Source organism: Mytilus californianus, unplaced genomic scaffold, assembly GCF_021869535.1.
Source record: "Mytilus californianus isolate M0D057914Y unplaced genomic scaffold, xbMytCali1.0.p SCAF_5, whole genome shotgun sequence".
NCBI classification, from domain to species: Eukaryota; Metazoa; Mollusca; class Bivalvia; order Mytilida; family Mytilidae; genus Mytilus; species Mytilus californianus.
In genome coordinates, this window is record NW_026262701.1 from 33258828 (window position 1) to 33281275 (window position 22448).

Here is a 22448-nt window from a genome sequence, read left to right on the forward strand (position 1 = left end):
ATAAGACACGAGGGAAAAAACTCCGAGCTGATGCCATTAGATGCAGGTACCGTAATGGTATTTGTACATGGATGACTCTCTTAATATCTGCAATGGCGAAACAGGCCCTACATTCTAGTTGCATTCGTCTTACAGGTTCTTGGTTTGTATTTGGGTTTCAGACTCATTAACATGTACGCAACATCTGCTTTATTTATATTCTAGCATATAATTAGAGATACGTCCATGTTATAGTTCAGGAGCCTCAATAATTCTTTGGATGCTTTGGAAAATATTTTCTATGATCAAGAATAGATTATACTTCCAATAGAAACTTTTGTACACGATAATCAACAACTGCCGTAACATTTGAAATTATGACTTATGAAAACTAATTGTGCACATGATTGTTGTATAAATATTTTACGTTTTCTGAGTGAACTTAAACACTCCATTTTTTTCTTTTACAGGACCAAAATGAAACTCCTGTGTATAACCACTTTGCTTCTGGTATCTCAAGTCACAACACAGAACACACGATATGACGGGTAATCAAAAATTATTTTATACAATGGTTTGGATTTTAAAAGCGTGATACATGTAAATTTTACGATTATTTCTTGTATTTAGAGATTACAGCAGTAAGTATACGCAGACGACAATGAGATCAATATATAAGTCTTCCATCATAAGAATATGTATAGTGACTGCTCTTTTTTATGCCCCATTTATGGGCATTAAATATGTTTTTCGGTCTGTGCATCCGTTCGTCCGTTCGTTCGTCCGTCCCCAATTTCACGGTCCACTGAACATAGAAAATGATAGTGCGAGTGGGGCATCCGTGTGCTATGGACACATTCTTGTTTTTTAATCATTTAGGCATGTTCTAAGATTTGTCTTTATTACTTTTTATCCATGTTTTAATTCATTTTAATATAAATAAGAAGATGTTGTATGAATGCCAATGAGACACCTCTCCATTTAATTCATTTGTTTATTTGAAAGTAAAAAGACATTATCTAAGTATATACTGATTATTTTGAACAATCTTTATTATGTACGCTCGAGGCCATAAGTTTGAGAGCCAAATCCTTCTTATGTCAAACTTGTTTAAGGTTGCAATCTGAATTTAGTAAAATTACAAAAAAATATAAGCAGAAAATGAACAATCAAAATTTATCATGTAAATCATCTCAACACCGAACCGCTGGCATTCTGGACGGATGTTCTCTTGATTCATCCATGTTTTAGAAATCTTATTAAAAATCAAGTATTCAGATATGTCAAAAATGAGCATTAGCTTCTTGCCTAGAAAAGTATGACATGTTAAGAAAGAAAGTATCTATATCTAATTGTGTTAGATTTCTGTGAAGTATTTGACATATATTATTCAACTAGCTAAACGCCTTCCAATCACGATTTCTTCTTTTCACGTTTAACAGTGCACAGTTATGGTACGGCCATTTTGTTTTAGGATACAGGGTTTTTTTCGCGAATGGAATATTCTTTTTCACCTGTTGCTAGGTCGATTTCTTTATTTTCCATTTTATACAAAACTATTTCCAGCATTTTGTCGGGCAGAATATTCATTTCCATCCTGTCTTGGGCAAGATTTTTTTTCAGTTCTTACAATGCAAGGATATTCATTTGAAAGATCTTCTCACCTACCCTGTCATCGCATTACAAGATAATCACAACACCTCCTGCAGTGGCGTATCCAGAGGGGGGTCCGGGGGTTGGAACCCCCCTTTTTTGGACGATCAATGCATTTGAATGGGGACATATAGTTGGAACCCCCCTTTATACTGGGTTGGGACACCTCCCCCCTTTAAAAATGGCTGGATCCGCCCCTGTGACCTGTGTTCAATTAAATTGTTAGAAATGAAAATTTTAGAAAAATATTATTTGATTTTGTGTTTTATTGACATAATTTGCTAAAGATCCAAAGTTTTGAAGATGAAAAAAAAATACAATGCAGAGTGAACAAGGATACCGTTTTGTCAATTAGGTATTTTCTTTTATCCTGCAATCAGTCAACTTTGTACAAATAACAGGTACACAAATAAATGTTTGCTTTATTTGTACTTGTACTTGTACATATAAATTCTCCTGTAACTCCGCTTCCATATTGAGCAAACGGTAATGTGAATATTTCTTATTGTGTGACAAATCATTGTGGGGTTCTCTTCGCGGTCCGCATTTAAACTATGTCGATTTCTTTGAAAAATTAGAGACAACTATATGAATTTAAACAACTAAACCTTAAAGTGCTGGGCGTAAATTGCAGGATAAATATAATATCATTCGATATACCGGTATATAGTAATAGTATATAAATTAAAACATCTGCTTAATCCTGAAACCATGCATGATACTAATAAAGTATGCCGCGTCATTTAAATAAACAAAACGTCTAAATTGAGTCTTTAAACGTTACTGAATATAGTGTTTTTTCCATTGGATTGCTCATTATGAAAAAAATAAGGAGATATGGTAGTATTGCCAATGAGACAACTACCCATCATAGACCAGGACAAGTATTTAACAAGTAAGTTGTCAGAAATATAAAATTTCGCTTTTCGTCCTGATTCTAAAGCTCGCACAAATAAATTATATGTGTTCCGTCAATGTACTTATGTTTTGTATATGTCTAGATATATTGACTTTCAATGTCCAATATGATAACTGTTACAGCTAAAACAAAAAAATTCTATACTCACGTAATTGACATATTTGTTGATTTTAATAAATGTTTCAATGTCTATGTGACTTAGTTAACCACGACGATCTTTTTCTGATTCAGTCATGAAGTGTTAAAGATCTTTCCAAAAACAACGAATGAAGCAAGTTATGTTCTCAATATGGTACAGAAATATGGGGTATGCATACACCATTATTTTTATAGATTTTTGTAATGCTTTTAAATATACAAAAAAAAAACATACGGTATCGTTTAAATGAGGCTTTAAATCAAAAGAGTGCAACTACTTAAAATCAATTATTATCGTATGCTTAATGGACATTGCTACAGTATTTCAAAAATTCAAATAAACAAATGAGAAAATAAATCTTATAAACTCATAGATAAAGACACGCATACAATAATGGACTGACATTATAAAACAGAATACCTGTGTTTTCTTTTGAAAGTTAGATATATGGCATGTCCACCATAACGACAGCTCTCTGGATGTCAAAATTTGGCCAAAAATATCAAGTACAGTGAAACAAGATCTAGCCAACACGCGTATACCTTTTTTTACTTGGATAAAAGATATACAATCGTAAGTATGTGTTTCAAGGTTAAAGCCATTACCACTTTTCCTCAAATGGATTTTTTCCATATTTTGGGTACCCCCTATATTATGGGTTATAATAAAGTAGTTATTTTTGTACCATAGATTATAGGTTATAATAAAGTATTTAATATGTTGTCCTCTGAATTTGCTCACGTCCCCGACAACAATGACATAAGTAAACCTCGGAAGTAAAATGTATCCATCAAATTTCCCTTTGTGAATGAAAAGATATCATATGGCATAGACGTTATATTACCAAGATTATTGTATATACAATTTAGGTCGAAGTTCTTATGTATGACAAAGTATGGAAGTTCTATAAATAGCACTTCTTTCTGTAGTAAAATACTTCATCTGGTTTTAAGGTTGTGCTAAAATAACTTGTCACAGAATGATTTCCGTCATGCTTAGAGTATTCCGTTCATGTGGATGAAAACACTGCTTTCTTCATCATATCTTTCTGCGATGGAAATGTCCTTCGTCTGATTTAAGTGAATGTAAAAATATAGTTAGTTTTTTAATATGTTTTTGATTGAAGAGTTGAAAATAAACATATGTGCATGCCTTTTTTTATTGAAATTTGTTATATTCCTATAAAATATCAATTATTTCCTTCAAAGGTTGATAGATAAACAATTTGCTCCCATCACAAGTCACGTTGAAAAGAGAGCAACCCAACAATTTATGTTTACAGTTTACCATTCGTTCGCGCAAGTAAGTATGATAAACTTTTAAAAATTGTCACTAATTTCTTAAGGAAGTTATCCCCGTTAATACATAAGTCAGGACAATATCTAGAAAGTTGCATTTCTGCATACTTTTTTATTATAATTTTTAAAAAGATTTTGAGCGATCATTTGCGACCCAAACTTGACGGCGGGAAAATTTCAATACTACCGTTTAAAAGAAGATAAAAATATGTTACAAATGCCCCTTTTGTTATTAGATTGAAGCGTACGTAGCAAGCTTGAACAAGGATACAGGCACTGGACCATCAGGGGACTCAATTTATTCCAGTAATAGTGTGATTGGTTATACTGAAGAAAATAGACAAATTCATCTTGTAAAGGTAGGTGACAACGCAGTGTCGTTTCCGTTGATGGGTACATATAGTTGACCTTTCTCAAACAACTGTGCTACACGTGTAGACACAAAATAGAGTTTTGATTTAAATCTGATTAACCTGAATTAGTAGAAATATGGTCCTTGAACTGTCAATCCATGTATGAAAGTGGACTTAATTGTGTCGATAGTTATTATCTTGTGTCAAAGACCCTAATCATTTATCTGATTGAAGCTGGAATGAAAATACGGGGTAACCTTTTGGTTTTACTTTCAAAAGTAAAATTATACTCGCAGTATGTAGAGATAACCCCAAGTCCCCAAAATTGGAATTTATACCTTATGTGTATTCACTAGAAGAATTATATTTTAATCACCAAACAGGATACCAAAAGGTGGGGGGGGGGGGGGGGGGGTATTACACAACACAATATGATGGAAACATTTGCATAGAAATAATATATAAATAAACACTTATATATATAAATTGTTTCCAATTACAATATAAACATGTATAGCTTACTATAAGGTATGGATTTTGCTCATTGTTGAAGGCCGTGCAGTGTCATATAGTTGTTCACATCGTCATCTTTTGGTCCCTGGTGGATAGTTATCTCATTGGAATCATAAAACTTTTTCGTGATCTTTATATATAAGATTATTAAACGTGAATATTGTGCACATTCTTTTGTATCCTGAAGCTAGCGTTTGTTTGTTTATCATTACTTTTCATTATTTATGAAGGTAAGTTTTGAAAAGAAATTGATTTCCGAATGTCCTAATTAGAATTTATCATAAACACCAACAACATATCCAAACAACAGCGCATACAGTATATAAACGAAACAATATTGGTCCAAAATTCAACCAAGAATTTCAAACAACGATCCACCACGTTTTAAATGGTTGTAAACTGCTAGCATCTGGTCAATCCCGATGTGATTAAAAACCAACAACATATTCAAACAACAAAGCACAATAATGTATATAAATGCAACAAAATTTGTTCAAAAACAGAACAAGAATTTCAAACAAAAGCGAACCACTATAGTCTAATGGTCTCTGAGTAACAAAATTAAGCCCATAAAAATGACCAAAGCAATTGAACAAAACAAAAATACTTCTTTCAACTTTAGTACAACGTATTTACTTAATGTACATTATCAATTGACAGCGTGAATTTTGAATATAAACATGAACGTCCGCAATTTCACGGAACTCTTTTAGTAAATCTGATATTGGTGTTTAAGAAAACAAGATAATGTGACATAGTTCTTTGACAGATATCCAAACCCAGTAACCAAGCTAAAAAGGCTATCTTTGTTGATGGTGGCATACACGCCCGTGAATGGATATCACCTGCATTTGTTCTTTATCTCATAGATCAGGTAACTAACTAAATATTTTCATAATGTTGTACCACACAGACTGACAGAGCTACTAAACACAATTACATGTATGACTGAAATAGTTGCACATGAAAACATGATAAAGTAATTTTTACAGATATTTAAACCCCAGTAATTAAGCGAAAATGCTATCTTTACCCCGGTAATTTATGAAAGGTGTCTTAATTTTTCAAGTGACCTTCTTTATATAGATACAAATATTACTCATTTTACACAATGGCCACACAAAATACTAGTAGATATATTCGACAAAAGGAGAAAAACTCTTTCAATATCAGTCCAAATGGAAGAGAACGTTTATTTTAACGTTATATAAATGTGTTAATAAAGTTTAGAGTAAATCGCATTCATAGCAGAACGATATAAAAAGCGAAAATCACGTTTATTGAATAAAACTTTTGCAAAAAATAGACTGTTAACACAGAGATATGTCTCGCCTATTTGTTATTCTGATAATGCAAATGTTGAAATGAAAATAGCAACACTTTAACATGTAATTTATGCAAATATTCAAAGTCAATGAACCATGACTGAAGGTACAGGGCTAAACCATCTCCATGGAACCCAGATGTGCCAATGCAATTACAACTGCGTGCCAAATACCATTGACTTTTCATAAGTCGTTCCCTTTAAACAAACCTAAACACAAACATTAACTTGTAAACTATGTAAAAGTTTCAAAGGCAATGAACCATAATGAGGGGGTGCAATACATTCGCATACCAAATATCAATGACTTAACATTAGTGGTTCATCTTAAACTGACCTAAACACAAAATAATACATGTAAACTAAGCAAAAGTTTCAAAGCCAATAGACCATGACTGAGGGGTAAGGACCAAATATTTTCCATGGAAATGAGATGTGATAATGCTTATACAACTGCATACCAATTATCATTGACCTACCACTACCTGTCCCCATTAAACTGACCTAATCACAAACTAATACTTGAAAACTAAGCTAAAGTTACAAAGTCAATAGACCATGACTGAGGGGGCGGGGCCAAATAATCACCATGGAAACGAGATATGCCATATATATGCTTATACAACTACATACCAAATATCATTGATCTACCACTAGTGGTTCACCATAAACAACACCTAATCACAAACTAATATATTGTTGACGCCGCCGCCGGAAACAGCATACCTATGTCTCGCTTTTTGACTCCGTCAAGGCGAGACAATAACCAACTTAAAACAGATGATATGAACGATGGTTTTTCTGCACGTGGGGTAAATAATGCAATGCGTAAAATTTTACAAAAAAAATCATTATTATTATCCCAGTTTTATTTTTGTCTATGATCAATGAATATTATTTAACATACTTTATGAATGCTACTACTATATGCTTTCTTTGCATGTGTTTTTAGTTGAAGTATAACCCCGATCAGTTACAGAGTGTGGAAGACCTTGTAGATACATATGACTGGTATATTGTACCTGTACTTAATCCAGATGGATACAGTTATTCGTTCGCTTCAGTAAGTTGTACAGTGGTGTACTTATGCTTTTAATTGTTGTTGGCGATGAACCTATTCAACTAAGGGTTCGGCTTTGGCTATGTGACTGTCAATGTTTAGTTATTTATACTATAATTGTTGTTTACGATGAACCTATTCAAGTAAGGGTTCTGCTTTGGCTATGTGACTGTCAATGATTAGTTACTTATATTATAATTGTTGTTGACGATGAAGCTATTCAACTAAGGGTTCTGTTTTGGCTATGTGACTGCCAATGATTAGTTATTGACGATGAACCTATTCAACGAAGGGTTCTGCTTTGGCTATGTGACTGCTTAGTAACTTATACTATAATTGTTGTTGACGATGAAGCTATTCAACTAAGGGTTCTGTTTTGGCTATGTGACTGCCAATGATTAGTTATTGACGATGAACCTATTCAACGAAGGGTTCTGCTTTGGCTATGTGACTGCTTAGTTACTTATACTATGATTGTTGTTGACGATAAAGCTATTCAACTAAGGGTTCTGCTTTGGCTATGTGACTGTCAATGATTAGTTACTTATACTATAATTGTTGTTGACGATAAAGCTATTCAACTTAGGGTTCTGCTTTGGCTATGTGACTGCCAATGATTAGTTACTTATACTATAATTGTTGTTGACGATGAAGCTATTCAACTAAGGGTTCTGCTTTGGCTATGTGACTGTCAATGATTATTTACTTATACTATAATTGTTGTTGACGATGAAGCTATTCAACTAAGGGTTCTGCTTTGGCTATGTGACTGCTTAGTTACTTATACTATAATTGTTGTTGACGATAAAGCTATTCAACTAAGGGTTCTGCTTTGGCTATGCGACTGTCAATGATTAGTTACTTATACTATAATTGTTGTTGAGGATGAAGCTATTCAAAGAAGGCTTCTGCTTTGGCTATTTGACTGTCAATAATTAGTTACTTATACTATAATTGTTGTTGACGATGAAGCTATTCAACTAAGGGTTCTGCTTTGGCTATTTGACTGTCAATGATTAGTTACTTATACTATAATTGTTGTTGACGATAAAGCTATTCAACTAAGGGTTCTGCTTTTGCTATGTGACTGTCAATGATTAGTTACTTATACTATAATTGTTGTTGACGATGAAGCTATTCAACTAAGGGTTCTGCTTTGGCTATGTGACTGTCAATGATTAGTTACTTATACTATAATTGTTGTTGACGATGAAGCTATTCAACGAAGGGTTCTGCTATGGCTATGTGACTGTCAATGATTAGTTACTTATACTATAATTGTTGTTGAAGATGAAGCTATTCAACGAAGGGTTCTGCTATGGCTATGTGCCTGTCAATGATTAGTTACTTATACTATAATTGTTGTTGACGATGAAGCTATTCAACTAAGGGTTCTGTTTTGGCTATGTGACTGCCAATGATTAGTTATTGACGATGAACCTATTCAACTTAGGGTTCTGCTTTGGCTATGTGACTGCTTAGTAACTTAAACTATAATTGTTGTTGACGATAAACCTATTCAACGAAGGGTTCTGCTTTGGCTATGTGACTGCTTAGTTACTTATACAATAATTGTTGTTGACGATGAAGCTATTCAACTAAGGGTTCTGCTTTGGCTATGTGACTGTCAATGATTAGTTACTTATACTATAATTGTTGTTGACAATGAAGCTGTTCAACTAAGGGTTCTGCTTTGGCTATGTGACTGTCAATGATTAGTTACTTATACTATAATTGTTGTTGACGATGAAGCTATTCAACGAAGGGTTCTGCCATGGCTATGTGACTGTCAATGATTAGTTATTTATACTATAATTGTTGTTGACGATGAACCTATTCAACGAAGGGTTCTGCTTTGGCTATGTGACTGTCAATGATTAGTTACTTATACTATAATTGTTGTTGACGATGAAGCTTTTCAAAGAAGGGTTCTGTTTTGGCTATGTGACTGCCAATGATTAGTTATCGACGATAAACCTATTCAACGAAGGGTTCTGCTTTGGCTATGTGACTGCTTAGTTACTTATACTATAATTGTTGTTGACGATGAAGCTATTCAACTAAGGATTCTGCTTTGGCTATGTGACTGTCAATGATTAGTTACTTATACTATAATTGTTGTTGACGATGAAGCTATTCAACTTAAGGTTCTGCTTTGGCTATGTGACTGTCAATGATTAGTTATCGACGATAAACCTATTCAACGAAGGGTTCTGCTTTGGCTATGTGACTGCTTAGTTACTTATACTATAATTGTTGTTGACGATGAAGCTATTCAACTAAGGATTCTGCTTTGGCTATGTGACTGTCAATGATTAGTTACTTATACTATAATTGTTGTTGACGATGAAGCTATTCAACGTAGGGTTCTGCTTTGACTATGTGACTGCCAATGATAAGTTATTGACGATGAACCTATTCAACGAAGAGTTCTGCTTTGGCTATGTGACTGTCAATGATTAGTTACTTTTACTATAATTGTTGTTGACGATGAAGCTATTCAAAGAAGGGTCAGTTTTGGTTATGTGACTGCCAATGATTAGTTATTGACGATAAACCTATTCAACGAAGGGTTCTGCTTTGGCTATGTGACTGCTTAGTTACTTATACTATAATTGTTGTTGACGATGAAGCTATTCAACTAAGGGTTCTGCTTTGGCTATGTGACTGTCAATGATTAGTTACTTATACTATAATTGTTGTTGACGATGAAGCTATTCAACTAAGGGTACTGTTTTGGCTATGTGACTGCTTAGTTACTTATACTATAATTGTTGTTGACGATGAAGCTATTCAACTAAGGGTTCTGTTTTGGCTATGTGACTGTCAATGATTAGTTACTTATACTATAATTGTTGTTGACGATGAAGCTATTCAACTAAGGGTTCTGCTTTGGCTATGTGACTGCTTAGTTACTTATACTATAATTGTTGTTGACGATAAAGCTATTCAACTAAGGGTTCTGCTTTGGCTATGCGACTGTCAATGATTAGTTACTTATACTATAATTGTTGTTGACGATGACGCTTTTCAAAGAAGGGTTCTGTTTTGGCTATGTGACTGCCAATGATTAGTTATCGACGATAAACCTATTCAACGAAGGGTTCTGCTTTGGCTATGTGACTGCTTAGTTACTTATACTATAATTGTTGTTGACGATGATCCTATTCAACTAAGGGTTCTGCTTTGGTTATGTGACTGTCAATGATCAGTTACTTATACTATAATTGTTGTTGACGATGAAGCTATTCAACTAAGGGTTCTGCTTTGGCTATGTGACTGTCAATGATTAGTTACTTGTACTATAATTGTTGTTGACGATGAAGCTATTCAACTTAAGGTTCTGCTTTGGCTATGTGACTGTCAATGATTAGTTACTTATACTATAATTGTTGTTGACGATGAAGCTATTCAAAGAAGGGTCAGTTTTGGCTATGTGACTGCCAATGATTAGTTATTGACGATAAACCTATTCAACGAAGGGTTCTGCTTTGGCTATGTGACTGCTTAGTTACTTATACTATAATTGTTGTTGACGATGAAGCTATTCAACTAAGGGTTCTGTTTTGGCTATGTGACTGCTTAGTTACTTATACTATAATTGTTGTTGACGATGAAGCTATTCAACTAAGGGTTCTGTTTTGGCTATGTGACTGTCAATGATTAGTTACTTATACTATAATTGTTGTTGACGATGAAGCTATTCAACTAAGGGTTCTGCTTTGGCTATGTGACTGCTTAGTTACTTATACTATAATTGTTGTTGACGATAAAGCTATTCAACTAAGGGTTCTGCTTTGGCTATGCGACTGTCAATGATTAGTTACTTATGCTATAATTGTTGTTGACGATGAAGCTATTCAACGAAGGGTTCTGCTTTGGCTATGTGACTGCCAATGATTAGTTATTTGTATCTGTGTTTACTTCCATGTTATCTTCAATTCATTTCTTCCAGACTTTTTTCCTTTTTTTAGTCAAAATTTTAAACAGGAACTGCTTGTTGGGAACTACCATGGAGTATCATTTTTTTTTTTTTTTTTTTTTTGATATTTTTTATCAACGGTTTTTAATTTATTGCTATTAATAATCTGAAAATTTTGTATGCAGTGCCGCTTTGAATAGGGTATCTATCTTTTTTTCACATTTACAACTTGATTCACAAATGTTTTAGGACAGGTTGTGGAGAAAGAATAGACGTACAAATTCTGGTTCAACCTGTCATGGTGTTGACCTCAATAGAAACTTCGGTTACCAGTGGAATCCGGGTATGTATTTTAATTTTTGTCAATGTTTGCTCCACATTACTGTCTATTGCTTTTTATTCCATATTCATGCCATCTTGAAATTATTACAACAAATACCGGTATAGGTTCTGCTTGGTTGCCGTATTATGTGGCTAAGGTTCTATTGTCTAGAATTAGATACAGAATTGGGAACATGCCCGAGACAGGAAAAGATATTTTTACATACGAAAAAAAAGAAATAGAATTACAGTATGGGTATTCAAGACCCGATCAAAAATCATTGCGTCATTGTTGACGGGGTTCATGATACTGCGAAGCACTCAGTATCTTTTCGAAAAGGTTCAACTTGTATTTAGTTGAACTTAGTATTCATTTGTTGATTAAACAAGTTCGTTCGTTTAAGGCAAACAGTTCTAACGCCAAGAATTCGCTGTTTATGAGGAATAATATTAGAAGGGTTTAATTTTCTAGTAAAAAACGTTTTTACAAGCCCTGAAGCAGACTTCATGCAAGGCTTCTGAATTAAAAGAATAAGGCATAATTCCTCTAACTGCACATCCCTCCTATATTGTCTTTTTGCTGAATAATTCAAAATGTATCGAAGGTATTGATGGCATCTATCCTATTAAACTTGAAATAAAAGATACAGCAGATGGAGCTATGTCTACTTCATGATTTCATCTTTACAGAGAAATCGATGTTTTCTAATGTGAACTTTTATTTCTTATATAGAAATAATGCAAAATCACTCCCATATGAAGTATATGGAAAGAGTGTTGCTGCCTAAAGGAGGCTACTGTACTAAGGGCTCTATAGAGTAAAACTGAAGTAGACGCTATTAGTTTTACGGTGGCCATCATATTGAATGACTTGTCGTAGTCGTAATCCCATTATCTTTTTTTGTTCATGGATTATCGCTCAAGCAACTGGTTAAAAGTTTGTCTTTGCATTCTTTTGACAGGGCTTGTATAGCGTATATTGAGATCAATGCTTCACAAACCCTAAACAATAATGAAGACATTATATAATATTACCAAATAGAGATTATTTGTTAGTAGATTTTTCTTTTTTAACTTTAAAGAATCTTTAAAATATTGTTTGGTTGGAAAGATAATATTCCCAACAGAAAATTTCCGTTTATGAAACAAAAATGGCTATTTTAGAAATTTCAGAAAATGATATTCTCTTTTTACAGCAATTGGCGGATCCACGAGCGCTTGTAGTGATGTCTTTTCCGGTGTTAGTGCATTTAGTGAAGCAGAGAGCAAAGCAATAAGAGATTACTTTGCCTCCGCCTCAAATGCAGATTTTATTTCATACCTTACTGTTCATTCATACGGTCAGATGTGGTTATATCCATGGGGATATACATCGGCTTTACCAACAGACTGGGTGGACTTGGTATGTACATTGTTCGCAAGCCATATCGTATACATTTTTAAAGGCGTGTTAACAATCATGTAAAGAGGTAAAATCATCTAAAAGATAATTTAGGGATGGGGATATTTTAGTGGATGAGGACAGTGGCGGATCCAGAACTTTTCATAAGGGGGGCCCGCTCCAGTCATGCTTCAGTGATTCCCTATACAACCAACCAAATTTTTCCCACCAAAGGGGGGGCCAGGCCCCCCCCCCCCCCCTGGATCCGCCTATGGAGGATCAGTTCAACCTGATACTACTACAACACAGAGATTGGTCACTCGCGATTTCGCAATAAAACCGTGACTACTGTTAAAGTTAAGGATTATAAAAAGGAATTGAAAATTATGGCCGTGGTTACACCACAAAATCTACTATGAGTACAGACAAACTGATGCATCAAGGAAAGTTTTAAGGGAAAGTTTTAAGGCATGGCAGGACCTAGATATATAAAAGTTATATGTAGTCTATGATTCAGAATATTAAAAACGTACAGTGGATTTTGATGTGCATTTTTTTCCAGTCTGCAGAAGATAGCAAAATAAACAAACACATGAGTTTCATTTCATACGGTCCACTCAGTTACACAGTTTAAATCACCTTTTTTTGCAGATGTCTTTTGTCCATCAATTGTCCTTTTAAATCAATACTACTCGCACCATTTTTTATATGAGGGGAGCTTCTCAAACATCTTTCCCAACTTAGTTTATTTTGGCACCTTCTGCAGAATGAAAAAGAATAATTAGCAAAATCCAAACAAGTTTATAATTTTCTGAAACATAAAATGCATTTAAAATATAATTATCTAGTTCCTGTCATGCCTTAAAACTTTCCAGGTGCACAGGTTTGTCTGTACTCAGAGTAAAATTTGTGGTGTAAATACGGCCTTATTAGCCAAAAGGTAATGATGAACCTTCTTCTTCTTCTTTAGGTTATCAGTAGTCGTTCATTGATCTGAAGATTATTTACTGTTTTGCGCAGCTTGGCCTATATATATATTTACAAAAACAATAATAATTGAAAATGAATTTGAAGTGCGTACATTTTTTTAAATTATGATTAAAACCATGTACATATGCTAGGCTAATAATAAGTTAAATGAACTTGTGGAGAACAGCTGGTATGAGCTGTTCTCTGAAAGTGTCGACTGTAGTGACAGCGACTCTATGGATTGGCAGTAAATTCCACTGAATTATGGTATATGGAAAAAAGAAAAATTGATACGTATCTTTTTTGGTTGAAATGTGTCTGAAAGTGAAATTATGATTTTTGCGGGTTCTACTGTCTGATGGTATGAGAATAGCAGATGGGATTGCTACGATTTGATGTACTATTTTGTAGAACATTCTTAGTCTTGTGCGTAGTCTTCTTTCTTGTAGTGTTGGCCTTAGCCAGTTTAGTGAGATCATGTCTGTCGTAATACTGATGCTATGGTGCCTGTTACAGACATATCTGGCAAGCTCGTCTTTGGACCATCTCGATTTTAGATTTTTGTTCAACTGTGTGAGGGTCCCATACTGAACATGAATATTCCAGTTTTGGTCGGACTAGCACCAGATATGCCTGAGTTTTGACATGATGTTTTTAAATTTCTTTTTAAGAAGACCAAAGATTTGTTGCCATTAGCTATGATGTTGTCTGTATGTTTTGACCATTTTAAGTTTGCTTGTAGTGTAATGCCCAGATATTTAGCTGAAGAGACCAGTTCAAGTTTGTGATTGTGGAGGATATGGTCATGTTTAAGCTGTTTTTATCTTTGGTGAGACTGTAAGGACTGTGCATTTGTCTGGATGGAAAGCCATCAACCAGTCTTGCTCCCATCTAGCAGCTGCATCTAAATCTTACTGTAGTGCATCACAGTCACTTTGAGATTTTATGGTTTTGTAGATGATACTGTCATAGGCAAACAGTCAAAGCTTACTGGATGTAATAACGTTATTTTAACTAAGACTTCAGTTTTGTATATAACCGTAGCAGACGACACATAACCACTGTTCCCGCTTTTACATAATCAGTATTAAAATGTTTTTTTATCTATCAATTGCAGTTATTAGATATAAGAAGATGTGGTATGAGTGCCAATGAGACAACTCTCCATCCAAGTCACAATTTGTAAAAGTAAACCATTATAGGTCAAAGTACGGCCTTCAACACGGAACCTTGGCTCACACCGAACAGCAAGCTATAAAGGGCCCAAAAATGACTAGTGTAAAACCATTTAAACAGGAAAACCAACGGTCTAATCTATATATAAAACGAGATACGAGAAACACTTATGAACCACATCAACAAACGACAACCACTGAACATCAGGTTACTGACTTAGGACTGGTGCAAACAAATCACTATGTAGACTCATCAATTTGGACGTAAATACCTCTGAGTAGGGTTCTATATGGTTTATTATAGGCAATCTCAAATAATTACCCGTGTATATAATAAAGGGGCTGAGCAGTGCTCCTCTATAAAGTTACTGTACTTCTATATACTTCACATACTGGAATCTGAATATAAAGAATGGTTTCCAGAATAAGAATAATAAATATATAGATATCACAATAAAGTGTCAGTGTTCTATATCTCTGCAAAGAATTTGAAAAGAGTGCCTCAATATCAAAGGAGTTCACAGAGTAACCAGTCGGAATAAAGAAATAGAAAACACAGAAGCGAATGGGAAATCAAAGTACTGGCATACTGTATACACTGTCAGAGTCGGTCAATATGTCAATACATGAACAAATACTATTTGTTAAGATAAATAATCAATCAAGCTGTACTACAACTATTCATTTAGAAATGGTTTTTTTTGTTATCATTATTAGTTTTTTTCCGTTATGCGACTCTTTAAAATGTGAATGAATCTGAATGTGTATAGATTAAGGTTCATCATAACAAATGGAAAAAAATGGCTGTGTTTAGACTAACCTGTACAGTTAGAAAAGTTTTAAGGCCTGGCATCCACTAGATATATAAAAGTTAAATGCATTTTGTTTTTCAGAAAGATAAAATCTTTTTTTGATTTTGATGACCATTTTTTTCCGTTCCTGCAGAAGGTGTAAAACTAAACTAAGTTGGAATACAACTTTGAGATGCTCCCTCTCAGGTAAAAACTGTATTGAATTATATTGATTTTCCTTGATTGGTATGGACAATAGACAGACAATAGATATCTACACAAATATTGGTGAGTTAAAGGGTGTAACTGAGTGGACAGTATCAAAAGCAATTGAGGTGTTTGTTTATTTTTACACCTTCTGCAGGCACGAAAAAAAATGCCCATCAAAATCCAAAAAAGATTTTATTTTTCTGAAAAACAAAATGCATTTAACTTTTATATATCTATTGGATGCCAGGCCTTAAAACTTTCTGCACAGGTTACTCTGTACTCAGAGTAGTTTTTGAGGTGTAAATACAGCCATTTTTGACCATTTGTTATGATGAACCTTAATCTCATAATATTAATCTTACATTATGTTTTACTGACAATTGAAATTTTACAATTTGGTGAAACAGGTCCATTAATTGTATCCAATATACAAATATTTACCTGTGAAGACAGGTAGTTTCAAAAGCATGGGACATGAATTTTGATTTCACAGCTGGGTGCTCAAGATACACGAAGGCTCCGTTCATTGTGTGGATGGGGGTTTACAGAATGAATAGAGAATATAGGACAAAAAATATAAAACTATGGTAAAGTGTTTAAAAACAAACATTTATTTACATTTCAAATCCTATTTTCATTCTTTCCAAAATATAGCACTCTTCAATCAGTCACATCGGTTATAAAATTAGTTATAATTTTCTCTTCCGTAATCAACAATGGTGGATCGATGCCTTCTTGCCGAGTCACGTGATCGGAGGCATCGTATTAATTACAATTTGACTGGTCCGTACGGGAAGTGACCAATCTCTGTGTTATAGTAGTCTCAGGTTCAACTCGAAAATATAGTATTCATTGGTAATATGAATAATATAGCGTAAATGATATGGTAATGTAAAATATTTAGGGTCAGTCAAGTTTTAAATAAACCCGGGTCATAGGCGGATCCAGGGAAGGGGGGGGGGGGGGGGGGGGCCTTTCGTGGGAAAAATTTGGTTGATTATATAGGGAATCACTGAAGCATGACCGGAGCGGGGGCCCCCCTTAGGTCAGTCAGCGGGCCCCCTCTTATGAAAAGTTCTGGATCCGCCACTGGGGTGTAGACTCGGTTTTCCACACACGTTATAGTTGTTTTATAATTGACAACACTGACACACACAACTAAAGTACCTTTTCAATTACCATATTTCATTTCGTTGGACTTTACTGGCCTGCACGGATCTGTTATTTGTATAGAAACCGGATTTGTTTTACAATTATGAATAAAAAGGAGATGTTGGGTATACGTCAATGAGGTAACATCCCAACAAAACTAAAAACAAAAACTCTTTAGAATTAAAAAAACTCGTCAAAGATACAAGGCTTATAACTTTGTATGTCGGACGCGCGTGACCTCGAATCAAAAAGTTAAAAGGCCAAATAAAGTATGAAGTTGAAGATCATTGAGAACCCAAAATTTCCGAAAGTTTTTACCAAATACAGCTACTGTAATCTATTCTCTTAAACGATTCCACTTTCTTGTGGTGTGTGTATACAGTTATTATGTCAGATTCTAACAGCTATAAGTACTCGTGTTTTATTGTGTTTAGGAAGCTGCTGGAAACACAGCCAGAGCTGCAATCAGAAACAGATTTAACACTAGATATACAGTTGGGTCCTCCACCAACGTTCTATGTAAGTATAAACTATTACACTCACTCGGATGCGGATTTAGGGGGGTGCCCGGTCCCCCCATTATGGAGCTATATTTATGGTTTATCCAGACTTTTTACCGGTTCCACTACAAATTTTGTCTAGTTTTGGGGCACGCGGGCCCCCTTTTTCAAAATCCTAGATCCGCATCTGTCACTAGTCTTCATTTCTCGTTTCATTGATTATAATTTTCAACTGTTTCTTTATTTGCATTTGCCGTTCCTTAGGTGAGATTAAAGTAAGAGTAAGTTTGTAAATATGAACTACTAGTATTTGAAATAGAAAAGTTTTGTATATGTATTATCCAGTTATATTTATGGAAATCAACCATGAAAGCATCAATTTTGTCGAAACTAGTTCATGTCAACTAATCAAAGAAGACAACCAAAGTTCTGATTGCTACATTTTTTGTATTTTTATTAATAAAGGATTATAACGACCATCTAATGATAAAAAACTAACATTTGCTAGACTGTAATTGTACTTCGGCTGAAGCATTAATTTCTATTGTTGAATATATAACAGATTCAGCTGCCGGTGGATCAGATGACTATGCTAAGGGCGGAGCTGGTATAAAATATTCCTACACATTGGAGCTACGGGATACAGGAAGATATGGGTTTGTGCTACCAGAAAGCAGTATCATTCCTACATGCCAGGAAACAATGGATGGTGTCATAGCCTTTGTCAATGACTTGAAAAACTTACCGCAGACAAAGTAGCGATGGCTTTTTTACAGTTGACTAAATAAAGTCGTCAACATTTTTGTTTGTTATATTTAGATTGTTGTTATATGTTATCAGTACTATACGAACGGAAAAGGACAGCCAAAATTAACAAAACAAAGAGCAAAACACATCTGTATTCGGAAATCTGCATGCTAAAAAAATCGGAAAACAAACGGTGTTCAGAAATGATATGCTTCATCTTTCTTGGCATGTTTTTGTATAATGAGGAAATAAGATACCTACAAAAAGACCTTACTTATGATTTTCTTTGAATTTGAGGGAAATTTTCCTACTAGCAAAATCTCTCTCTTTGCCAGAATGTCTCTCTCTTTGCCAGAATGTCTCTCTCTTTGCCAGAATGTCTCTCTCTTAGTCACTCAAAGGACATTTCTTTTAACGTCAGAAAATAGGTTTTGAATAAGAATCACCATTTCAGTGACTTTTCTTTAAATTTTGATATTTTATTATATTTGTCATGGTCATGATTTCTCAGTGAAATTTGTGTTTATATCCTTCTTCAGTTGTAAGATCCCTCTAAACCATGACACTTGCAGTAGTTCTGGCATTTACCAGCATCGAATCATTGAAATCTGATTTTAGGTGTTATTGGAATAGCATTACACTTGACTTTAAATGCAGCATTTATACTCAAATTCAAATTTGTGCAATAGGTATGTAAAAATGTAAAGACTGTACGTTAAATGCGGCGACAAATATGCAGTTTTTACTTTAAATTGCGATTTCTTGAAAATTCGTATGCAAAATTTTGTTTAAAAAAAAATGATATGTTAACGCTGTGAACATTTCCGTTTCAATGATACGAAAATTATTTAAACACATTATAATATCTATACTATTGTGAAATCTGTTCATGCTAGTACTTTTTAACACTGGTGTATATTTTGCTTGAGCACAGGATTTTAGGAGAAATAAATTTTGTAACATTGCTATACTTAGTACTGGTATTTTTTTATGATATATGTTAATTCAAACTCTTTTTTTAAAGCATTAAGATATAATAGTTTGTGTTGAAATTCTCGGATCTGATGTAGGAGGTAAATTAACCATAAGGACAAAAAAATACAAATGACGCACAAGCTTTCTCTGTATGGTTAGTTACGCTACGAGGCGTTCAAAGAGGTAGTTTTGTTGAGTCGAGTGCACCGCATAAAAGATTTGGCCAAGTTAGCGAGTAACGATTGTTTATAGCTCTGCTTTGGATTGGTAAGTTTTGTGAAAGCCTACTGTAGGTGTGCAGTTGTTGTATAAGGTATGTTTTTTTGGTGGTTATACACAGAAAGATTTGCTAGTTGCTTTATTTATATGTTTTACTCCTGTATATGTATCCGTATAAACATAATTTATGATATGGCTCTTACAAATGAATATATAAATGAGTATTGCATCAATGAATACCTTTCAGGATTTGGCAAGATGAGAACACTAATAAAAAAGACATTTTTATGTATATTTCCAATTAGTTAATTAGATTGTTTATTCATGTACATCGAACCCATACCCCTTCCATTGAGTGTATTTCAAATATATACATGTATATATACATACATTTTTTTCATTTGAAAATTGTTTAAGGTGGATGGGGGGAGGTCTTAATTAAAATCCATAGATTTTTTAATAATTTGTCAAACTGTAGTTTTTATCATGATTTTTTCCAAAATATAATAAAAAGTATGGGTCACCGAACTTTTTTTCACGCTACAGGTTGTGCAAAATTGTCAGATTTTGTAGAGATTATGCATGGAAAATCTAATTTTGAGTGACAAAAAGAAAACTACACCATAGAATTTTAAGATAAAATGTGAGAAAATAGCTCTTATAACATGCTTTCAGATAAGAAAAGGAAAAAATGAGGTCACTAGACTTGTTTTTCTTGCTTCATATTTAAAATAGGTAAATTCACAACACTTTCTATTATAAAAATTACTTTATCTTAGTTATCTCCCCTTATGTGGCAAAGTTGAAATAAAATGAATCAAACAAAAATATTGTGTTTTTTTAGGAAATATAGCCGTAAATATCATAAAACACATAATTTTCTATATTAGCATGAAAAGTCTTACACATGAATTACATACTACTCAAAATTTGCACATTTCAAAAAAGATCTAGACTAATTGGTATCTGCTACTTCAAAATCCAAGATGGAGGAAGACACCCCAGCCACCTTAATCTAAAAAAAAGGGGGGAAAATATGCACAGCCTTTTCATATTTATTCAAATTCTAAATTTATTTCGTTATACAGTTTAAATCTATTTTTGTCATTGTGATTTAAGGACAGTTTATAACATCATTTTCAACTGTTCCTATGTTTATATTTCTTAAGAGTGTAACAGAAATGTGTCATGTATAGAATGAAAATAAAGCAGTTCAATATTTATTTTGAAATATATTAACATCTTGAAGTTGTTCATGTCATACTGCCCACCAAGGGTTCTTAATTGGAACAATAAATAGTATTATGCTTATTCTCTTATCTGTATTTAATATATACTAGTATTGCTCTATACATATTAACATACACAACTAAAAAAATCAAATAACATTGTAACGAATAAAAGAAAATTTTGGAAACAAAAAATATGAAATACACAAAGATTACATTGAAAACGTGTCGAGAGAGTGCCACGCTCTCTGCAAGTCATGGAACCATTGCAACAAGTCTGAGAGGTATGTGGGTATGTTTGCCCTGTCCTTAATATCCTCTTTTTCCAGTGGCATTTCCCAAAATGTTCCACCCTCCTGGTCAACCCAATTTGTATTCAACTATACACCGCATACTATAGGTATATATATTATCTATAACACCTGTTAATGCACAGGCACATTACATATATGTAAAAATAAGACGTTATCTGCGTCTATGTCAACTAAAATCTCATTTTTGCGTAAAACATATGATAGAAATATGTACGTACATTGAAAATAGCAAGAGGGCAGAGAGAGAAAAACCGTCGATAGAGCTTAAAACTTATACTACAGCCACCCCATTTGTATAGAAATGATCATGTTTTGAAATAGGCAATTCAAAAATTCATGCAGATCAAAACAAATAATAGGAAGTACACAACTCCATTATAGGCATTTGAGATTTTGTGTAAATATTTACCATGAAAAAGTTTTGTGACACACATTATATAATATCTGGAAAATTAGGATCAGCCACCTTTAAACCTTATACGAGTCAAATAGGAGTCATCAGTAGCTACCTGAGCTATAGAAGAGTCTTGTGAATATAAGCAGATATAGCATCAGCTAGAAAGGAGGCATTCTGAACATTTTACATGCACAGTAACCATACTAAGCCTTAAAATATGAGTTATGTCTTGGAGGTAACCGCAGGGGCGGATCCAGCCATTTTTAAAAGGGGGGTTCCAACTATATGTCAATTCAAGTGCATTGATCGTCCAAAAAAGGGGGTCCTACCCCCGGAACCCCCCTCTGGATCCGCCACTGTTAAACATATGCATATGAAAATAAACAGGGTAGGCAAAGACCAATAACAAAACATACAATATATACTAAGAACAGAAAGCATCAACTTGGGAGAAAGCAAAATAAACGGTAAAATAGTTTTACCTCACTTTAAAATTCAGGCAATTAAATTCATGCGAAAGGGAATCAAGAAGACTAACGACAAAGGCTTATGTGGAAACATATAACATTTACTAACTACGTCGTCAAATTGGGTACCATATATGACATGTAAATGTCTAGCAAGCACACAACTTGAATTTGATATGGCAGATAAGTCAATAGACATTGACATACAGATAGAAAGGTCACTGGTGAATCCAAGGGATCGGGTTGAGGCGAATTGCAAGAAAACTATGCAGACTAAAGAAGTACATGTTTTACAGCAGACTGTTTTCAAAATTATATACAAACGTCTGGGTTGCTGTCTCATTGACGTTTACCCCACACCTTGTTTAATTCATACTAATGGCGAACTTGATTGTTGATCGGTATTTGAAAACGTATGGTTCTTTAGGCGGGTTTCTACCC

The 22448-nt window shown here is 34.0% G+C and overlaps 1 protein-coding gene across 1 annotated transcript; it reads left to right on the top strand.

The window, feature by feature from the left end:
- Window positions 1–453: 453 nt before the first annotated feature.
- On the top strand, window positions 454–20835 carry LOC127701651 (carboxypeptidase B-like). The gene is made up of 11 exons (XM_052205640.1): window positions 454–527; window positions 2783–2858; window positions 3130–3263; window positions 3899–3992; window positions 4225–4347; window positions 5624–5728; window positions 7131–7241; window positions 11410–11503; window positions 12678–12883; window positions 17594–17678; window positions 18222–20835. The coding sequence occupies exons 1-11, from the start codon at window positions 457–459 to the stop codon at window positions 18416–18418; spliced, it is 1296 nt and encodes a 431-aa protein (XP_052061600.1). The 5' UTR covers window positions 454–456; the 3' UTR covers window positions 18419–20835.
- Window positions 20836–22448: the final 1613 nt, after the last annotated feature.